The 8,714-nt window shown below is 44.8% G+C and overlaps 1 protein-coding gene across 1 annotated transcript; it reads right to left on the bottom strand.

The window, feature by feature from the left end:
- Positions 1-2,650: 2,650 nt before the first annotated feature.
- On the bottom strand, positions 2,651-8,315 carry BCDIN3D (BCDIN3 domain containing RNA methyltransferase). The gene is made up of 2 exons (XM_032876840.1): positions 8,031-8,315; positions 2,651-3,958 (listed from the first exon to the last, which is right to left on the bottom strand). Exons 1-2 carry the CDS (start codon positions 8,262-8,264, stop codon positions 3,314-3,316), a joined length of 879 nt encoding a protein of 292 aa, XP_032732731.1. The 5' UTR covers positions 8,265-8,315; the 3' UTR covers positions 2,651-3,313.
- Positions 8,316-8,714: the final 399 nt, after the last annotated feature.

The raw sequence follows: 8,714 nt of genomic DNA, 5'->3' as shown, positions 1-8,714 counted from the left end.
GGACATGGCAAGTCTGATAGGGTGGTAGGAGAGTTCAGTGTGACTGGTGTGAGGAGGAAAAGCATTAAGACCAGTGCTGCTCCATATACCTTTTTGCAGTGATGGAAATGGTCTAAATCTGTACTAACGAGGTGGCCACTAGTCACATTGCCTATTGAACACCTGCAATGTGGCTAGTATCACTGAAGAGCTAAACTTTAAATTTTACTTCATTTAAATTTTAAATAGCAAGTGGCTACTATTAAACAACAATGGTTTAGGCACTGGATAAAGGACAGGACTCTAGGCACTAGGAAACCACTGAAGGTTTTTAAGCATAATACTGGCAAAACTAGGGGTACCTGGGTGGCTCAGTGGGTTAAGCCTCTGCCTTCGGCTCAGGTCATGATCCCAGGGTCCTGGGATCGAGCCCTGCATTGGGCTCTCTGCTCCGCAGGGAGCCGGCTTCCCCCCGCCCCCCCCGCCCCCCACCTGCCTCTCTGGCTACTTGTGATCTATCAAATAAATAAAATCTTAAAAAAAATTACTGTCATAACTAGGTATAACTGTCATAACTAGGAAGGGAAAACTGGCAGTAGGGGTTAGAGGGTAGATGACTTAACACAGAAATGCCTGGTAGGCACTAGCCACCTGGGATGGAATAAATGGGATTTACATGTTATTGGTAGAATTTACTGGACTTTGTGACTTTGTCAGTGGAGAGGGGGTATAGTGAGGAGACAACTGAAGTTTGCAGCTTGAGCAATGGGTGGAGGCCACAGATAGGATTAGGTTTGGAATGAGGGTAATGAGTTTGGGATATGTTGACTCTGAGGCGACTAACAACTATCTAGGATGATAGGACTACAAAACAGGAAAAATATTAACCTACAACTGTGGAGGTAGGGCCACCAATATATTTGGGAGTGATCAGCACATAGGTGGTTGCTAAAGGTAGGGGAGTGGAGGAACTCACCCGAGTAGAAGTGGACTGGATGGACCCTAAGGAACCCTAAACAATCAAAGTGTGGTCTATTTTGGTTTGCAACAGAGTCACCTGGGGTTTTTTAACAAAAAGCTGACTCCTCATTGTGAGTTTATTTAATGCTATGGAATTACACACTTAAAAGCAGTTAAAATGGTAAATTTTATGTTATATGCATTTTAGCACAGTTTTTTTAAAAATGCAAAAAAAATCCAAATCTAATCAAGCCAAACCGATTTCCAGACCCCATTCCTAACCTGAATCACTGTTTCTGGAGATGAATCCAGGACTCTCCAGGTAACTTAAGTTCAACTAAAACTTGAACTCCTTCAACAGTAGAGAAAAACTAAGAGATAGGAAGAGAAAAATGGTTTAGGGCATGGTGAAGAAACCAAGGAAGAGCAGTTCAAAGAAGAAGGGGTCAGTAGTGAAGAGTGCCTTGACCCAGGGAAGACGGAACAAGGCCTCAGGATTTGGCATTAAGGGGGTCACTGATGAATGGGAAATCAGAGAGCAGCGGCTCTGGGGTCTGTTCCTTCAAGGACTTTGCTCATGTTTGGTGGTAAAGAGATAGAGGGAGAGAGACTGAATAAACTTGAAGGGAGACTGGACAGAGGAAAAGTTGGTTCTTAAGATGAGAGAGAACTGAGCATGCTGGCAGGTGGACAGGAAAGAGTCAATGAAGCCAAGGAGACACCAAGGGGATCCTCAAAAAAACACAGTTTGGGAGAGGCAGTAGAGGTTGGGATCAGGAATTCGGGCAGAGATTATCTGGGTAAAAGCTCACTGGGTAAGTTCAGAAGTGAAAAGGAGGGAAGATGAAGGGGTTTAAGACAGAGGGCAAGAAAAGACTTTCTGACACAGCAAACAAGAATGGCGCTGGTTGGTGGCTAGGTCATCTGCTTAGATGAATGGAGCTGGGATATAGTCAAGAACCTGCAGAAGGATAAAAGTCTAGAAGAGTCACTAGGATGAAAGTGATCAGGAACTGGAATATAAAAAGATTGAAAAGTAGTACTGGAGTCTGAGACTGGAAATGGCACCAACCACGTAATTATCCTGCACAAAATAGAAAATCTGGTTTTCCTAAATGAAGGTTTTGGTTCCGTTCTGCTGTTTAGGGACTGCACTAGTTTTTGCTCTGTCATGTATAAAGCTCAAATTCTCTAGCAGGAACTTTTCTAGCTTCTCCATCAAGAGATCCAATGTCGAACTGGTGGTTCAGACTCTCTTATTCCCTACTCCTCCTTCTATAACTTCAGAAAACAATAGGACCTTAAGGATTTTGAAGCTCATCAATCTAGTCTCCCTTCTTAGCTATATTTTGTTTTCTCATCTTCTCTCCACCAAACAAATCTTTCTCCATCTTCCACTTTCCCTTGGACTCAACTCACAGGTGTCAAAAACCTGACAGACATCAGTGACACCTATCCCATAGCATTTATGCTAAAGTCATCCAACTGTAGACTGCATTTTATGCCTGCTTCCCTGCACATATTCCCACCCCCGTACTGGTATGCTTTGGCAGAGGATACTAACCAAAAAAGTCCTGAATTAACTTACTCTCTGGCGTGTTTTCCATTCTGAGTTTGGGTGAGGTTCTTTTTCTTAGCTGAAACCTTCCCTAGATGGGAGTGGTTAAAAGCAGAAGTTTCCTACCAATGCCAGAATCACAAGACATTCTCATTCATACTCAAGTCACTTTTATTATACATAATTATACAATCCCAGTTCATTAATTTCTTTTGGACCAGCTGGATATTGGGTTCATAATTTAAATCTTTTAAACATTTTATAAATGCTAGTCAGTTCATTTTGGCCGGTATCTGTTACCTGCTGTGCTGAGCCAGAGCATGTTGGACACTTGACCTGCTCTGAAAAGATAAGATGTTTTTCTTACCAACCCTCTCCTTTAGCCAGGCCAGTGACTCTTCTTTCCAGATTGTATTGTGAGGTTCTGCCTAAAGGCAGGGTGAATAAGTCGAGAAACAGCCTGAAGAAGCCAGATTAGATTCAAGTTGCCCATGGACGTGACGCATTCTAAGGCTAGCCTGGTCTATGTCTCTAACCATTAAAAGCAGCCCCTTCCATATCTTAGAACCAGGATCACTTTCTCTAGGCCATCCCAATCTGGACAGCCCAGCTCATTGCTCCACAGATATATTCCCTTCCAGGATGAACTCAAACAGTAGGGAATAGATACTGATTCTTTCAATTGCATGTCCTGCACATTTTGCCAAAAGCTTCTGCCACGTTTTGAGGCTGCTTTACAATCATGAATTAAGTTAACTTAGTTCTTAGTAAAACACCCTTTCAATACCTCTTTCCTGGTCTTCCCACCGTCCCATCTCACTGTCTCCAGTAGCCTAATCTATTCCTTTCTTTCCCTTCCTCTGTCAGTAATTCAGGAATTGGATGAGTCTCTGTGGTTTCTTTTGCCCTGAAGAGCAGAAGGCTTCGGTCCCAGCTGGTGTTGCCAAAGCAGCAAACTAATTCCATGCCATGGTCCTGGGTTAAGATCTGCACAATCTGACTGGCCATATCACCTCGGATGGTAAGGGAACGGAAGTGGTCAAAATCATGAAGACCCAGCTTCCGGAGACGCCGTGCAGCTGCCCGGTAACACTTCCAGGGCTGTGGCTCCACAAGGAGGTAGCGGCAAAGGGAGGAAAGGTGGGCCAGGAACTCCCACAGGCCATGGTCCCCATGGTTCAGATGAATCCACATGGTTACTGACATGCAGAAGCCAATGTCAAAAACTGAACGTCCAAATTGGCTTAAGAAAGAGCTCAAGAGAACTTTCCGGGTCCTTTGATTCATAAAGTCCAGGGTGATAAAGGTCAGGGCATCAGGAAAAGGGCATTCTTTTTCAGCTCGTTCCACCAGGACTGGATCTATGTCGCAGCAGAGTAGATGGAGTTCTCTTGAGGCATCTGAGCAGGTCTCCCCATCACGTAGGGAAAGGAAGTGTTTGTATAGAGCCACACTCAGATCCTAGAGAAATCCAGAAGAGCTTTGTCATTGCAGCTCTCAACCAGTGAATGGAAGAAAAACCTCTATCTCTCATCATCCCATCGGACTGTTACATACTCTTGGCTTTATAGGATATGAAGCTCCTAGACTAAGGAGGTTGCCAAAAAAGTTCTCCACAGAGCAGATTCTCAGCACCCTCCAGGGATCTCGGGCTATAATGTGTCCTCTCTATACTTTCCTGACATTGATGGTACATTGGGTTGTATGGTTTAAAGTTACACCCAAATGAGTGCGGCAAAGGAGCTGAGAGCAGTCTTTTCCAGCTTAAGTGATATGCTGGTAAACTCACTTTTTTCTCCTTCCTTTTTTTGGTATCTCAGATCCCAGGGAGGAGCAAAGAGTTCCAAGGTCATAACCAGTTTTCCTTATCAGGAAGGTGAAGAACACAGCAAGCACCATATTACAAAATCTGCTTTTCAGACTTGTGGTTGGGTAAGTCTGGATTCCAAAGATTCCTTATTTAGCCTTCACTCTACAACCTCAATATTATTACCTGGCTTATGCTTCACCACCCCGTTCTGGGATTTCCTCTGCTTCTGCATCCATTACTCCCAAAAGTCCCTGCTCATCTTCCTTCTAGCCAAGTCTAATGATTTGTGATTTTCACCAACTCAGCACCTTTCTGACTTGTAAACAAGTCACCATCTGCCTTCTCTAACGATGACTTCTATAACCATTATAACCAATTCAAATCTGTGTTGTTCTAATCCACTTTTTCAAGGCATTTTTATGTATCACCTCATTTGCTCTGTGCAACAATCCTGTAAAGAAAATACTCATGCCCTTTGTGCAGGTGAAGAAAGTGTGGCGGGAAATCACCTAATGTCCAATAATAGTAGCATGGATAAATAAATGTGGTATATTCATCAGGGTGCTCTAAATAGCAGTTACAAATGAAGGAATTTAGCTCAGTGTATCAATATAGAGGACTCTCACAAATATACAATGCTGAGTGGAAAAGCAAGACACAAAACAAAATACATGGCAACCTTCCATTTATATGAAGTTCAAAAATGGGCAAGATTAAACTACATTGCTTAGGGATACAAAAATAGTGAGCTATAAAGAAAAGCAAGTGGGGCACCTGGGTGGGTGGCTCCGTGGGTTAAAGCCTCTGCCTTTAGTTCAGGTCATGATCCTGAGGTCCTGGGATTGAGCCCTGCATCAGGCTCTCTGCTCAGCAGGGAGCCTGCTTCCTCCTCTCTCTCTCTGCCTGCCTCTCTGCCTACTTGTGATTTCTGTCAAATGAATAAATAAAATCTTAAAAAAAAAAAAGAAAAGAAAAGAAAAGCAAGTAAATAGTAATAAAAGTCAGGCTAGTTTTTACCTCTGGATGGAGAGGGGGTTTATGAACAGGGGTAGTGATATAAGGGATTCCTATGACAATGTTTTATTCTTGATCTGGACAACTGTCATAAAGGTGTCAACATTATAATAATTCATAAAGTATAAATTTATGTTTTATGCACTTTTCTGCATATGTGGCATAGTTCACAAAAAATTCTACATTTTAAAAATTATGATTCAGGGGCGCCTGGGTGGCTCAGTGGGTTAAAGCCTCTGCCTTCGGCTCAGGTCATGATCCCAGGGTCCTGGGATCGAGCCCCACATCGGGCTCTCTGCTCAGCAGGAAGCCTGCTTCCTCCTCTCTCTCTGCCTGCTTCTCTGCCTACTTGTGATCTCTCTCTGTCAAATAAATACATTAAAAAAAAAAATTATGATTCAGAGGCTAATGACTTGTCCAATGTCACATAGTTAGTATATGGAATGATTTAGACTACATTAGGTTCTTTTCTCTATACCAGGCTACTCACATTTTAATATGTGTATTAATAATTAATGACATGCATATCACCTACGGATCTTATAAAGATGCTGATTTAGTAGACTGTGGAGGAGGGGAACTGAGGTTCTGTATTTCTAGTTTTTTTTTTTTGTTTTTAAGATTTTATTTATTTATTTGACAGAGATCACAAGTAGGCAGAGAGGCAGGCAGAGAGAGAGGGGAAGCAGGCTCCATGCTGAGCATAGAGCCCAATGTGGGACTCGATCCCAGGACCCTGAGATCATGACCTGAGCCGAAGGCAGAGGCTTAACCCACTGAGCCACCCAGGCGCCCCTGTATTTCTAGGGTTTTTTTTTTTTTGTCTTTTTTGATTTTGTTTTTTAAGTAGGCTCTATACCTAGCATGCAGCCCAATGTGGGGCTTGAATTCAAGACCTGAGCTGAGATCAAGAGTCGGACTCTTAGCTGTCAGAGTCACCCAGGCACCCTGAGAGTCTGCATTTCTAGTAAGTATCCAAGTCATACTGATGCTACAGATCAAGGACCACATTTTGAGTAGGAAGGTCCTATACTATGCTGCTTAATTTTCTCCCCATTTGTATGCTTATATCTTTGCTAACTCTCTCTTCCTATATGAGCTTGGGTATGCCAATTTGACTAGTCATTTTGTCACATCAGTCCCTTCTCCACATCTCTTCACCCTCTCCATCCTCAATTCCCCAATCTCAGAACACCCAAGAAGCTTAAAAAAGAAAATACAGGGGGTGCCTGGGTGGCTCAGTCAGTTAAGCATCTGCCTTAGGCTCAGATCAAGATCCCAGGGTCCTGGGATGGAGCCTCACATCAGGCTCTCTGTCCTTAGGGGAGCCTGCTTCTCCCTCTCCCTGTTGCTCCCCCCAGCTTGTGCGCTCTCTCTCTCTCTCTGTCAAATAAATAAATAAATAAAATCTTTAAAAAAAAAAAAAAAAAAAGACTCAAGGGCTCAATCACTCCAGATCCTCAATCAGTCCAGAGTGGGACCTGGGAGTTTTAGAAATGTGAATAAAGCACCCTATAAATTATGGTACATCCATACAATTTTGAAGCTGCTAAAAAAATGTAGTGACATAGGTGACCTCCAAATTATTAAGTGAGAAGCAAGGTGAAAAATAGTGTGTTACTATGTATAAAGCTAAAAGAGGTGGGATATTTATACATACATAAATGCTTGTGTACACATAGGATGCATACCCAAGAAATTATAAACAGTGGGTGCCACTGTGTAGGGGGAAAGAAGAATTTAGGGTCAGGAATAGAGGCTTACTTTTTATTACATGCCTGTGATTTGCAATCATAGGGTTAGACTGTCTGTTCCTCTAGGATATGCTAGTAGTTACAGATAGGTGTCAGAGAGACATTTCGATATTCTGGATGTGATTTCACTATAATCACTCTACGCCTAAGAATACTTTGTGGTAAGAAGACGTGGCAATGCCTTCCTCCGCCAGGAAGCTGTACTCTCCCTCTCATCCTCTCCACTGTACTCGGTCAACACACTGCTTTTTAAATAAATAGCCACTTGGCTTCAGCGTCTATCCTACACTATATGGTACCCGAATCTAAATTCCAGACATGAGGGGCGCCTGGGTGGCTTAGTGGGTTAAAGCCTCTGCCTTCCACTCAGGTCACGATCTCAGGGTCCTGGGATCAAGCGGGGCTCTCTGCTCAGCGGGGAGCCTGCTCCCCCACCCCCGCCCCGACTTCCTCTCTGCCTACTTGTGATCTCAAATAAATAAATGCAATCTTAAAAAAGTAAAAATAAAAATAAATTCCAGACATGATTCTGTCACCCCGGCTCACCTCTCCCCGGAAACCAATCCCAACCCTGTGATCCCAAAGGTGGGTCTCCGGAAGCCCCCTCTCTGAAGCCAGGTCGCCAGCCACGCAGGACAGAAGGCAAATGCCAGAAGCCCAAATACGGTGGCCCTACCTACATGAGGTTTGGCCGTGAGGGGACGAACTCAAGAGAGGGACGCAGGAATTTGGAACGGAGTTAAAAATTGTTCCTCCCCACGATTCCTAAGAGAGATGGTGGTGGGACCCTGGAGGTCCGGTAACTGCAGCAAGGGGTTGGCCCAGGTGACGCCTTTAAACTCATTCTGGAAAAGTCGTGATGGGTGTAATGCCCCACCCAAACCAAAGACCCAGCGAAAGCGGAGGAAGCCAACCGCCCAGCTCCCCGACCTCCGACCCCGCCCCCGTCACTCACCCCAGAGTTACACCCCACGTCTAGACCCAGGATCGGCGTCGTTTCGGAACTCTGAGGAAAGAGCCGGCGAAGCAGCTCCGGGGGCAGGAGGCGGAGCCGTTCTTCTGGAGGATGGAAGCGGGAATAATGAGGGAAGTTTCCAAACGGGGCTGCCCCGGGTTCCAGAATTCGCGGTTCCTCTTCCGTCGCGGCCTCTTCAACGCCCCCGGTGGCCTTTTTCGTGGACGCCGCCATTAGTCGGTCTGGCCTCCGGGTCCCGGCGGAACCGGAAGTCGGGAACCGGCAAGCGAGCGGCAGGGACGCCAGCGCGCATGCGTTGAATGGCGGAGGCGGGTGGGTCTGAACCTGAGGTCCTCTTGGAAAGCGCTGCCAACCGGGTTTGCGTTGCCATGTTGAACTATCACCGCAGTCTAGGGGGTGGTTAGTAATATTATCCCATTTTACAGGTGAGGAAACTAAGGCAGGGAGGTTAAGTGACTTCCCAAGCTGACATAGTTTCAACTTGAGGTACCCAGATCAAGGAGTTTGTTGGGATGTTGGAAATCAATTTTGTCCCAGCTACCTTCCTTTACAAGTGCATTAAGTGAGACCCAGAGGGTAGATATTACTTACCCAGAGTCACGCAAGGAATCTGTGATACAGGAACTTGTACCCCGTTCATCTCATGGTTCCAGGAAAAGGTAG

The sequence above is a fragment of the Lontra canadensis genome, unplaced genomic scaffold (assembly GCF_010015895.1).
Source record: "Lontra canadensis isolate GAN:19392208 unplaced genomic scaffold, GSC_riverotter_1.0 scaffold59, whole genome shotgun sequence".
Taxonomy (NCBI): Eukaryota; Metazoa; Chordata; class Mammalia; order Carnivora; family Mustelidae; genus Lontra; species Lontra canadensis.
The sequence above is the reverse complement of the archived record's forward strand: the minus strand, read 5'-3'. Positions and strand labels throughout refer to the sequence as shown.

Excerpts from the sequence above, each read along its gene's own strand:
- BCDIN3D (XM_032876840.1), bottom strand. The coding sequence starts at position 8,264 with ATGGCGGCGTCCACGAAAAAGGCCACCGGGGGCGTTGAAGAGGCCGCG. Across the intron at positions 3,959-8,030 it reads ACGTGGGGTGTAACTCTGGG|GATCTGAGTGTGGCTCTATA; the intron begins GTGAGTGACGGG and ends GGATTTCTCTAG.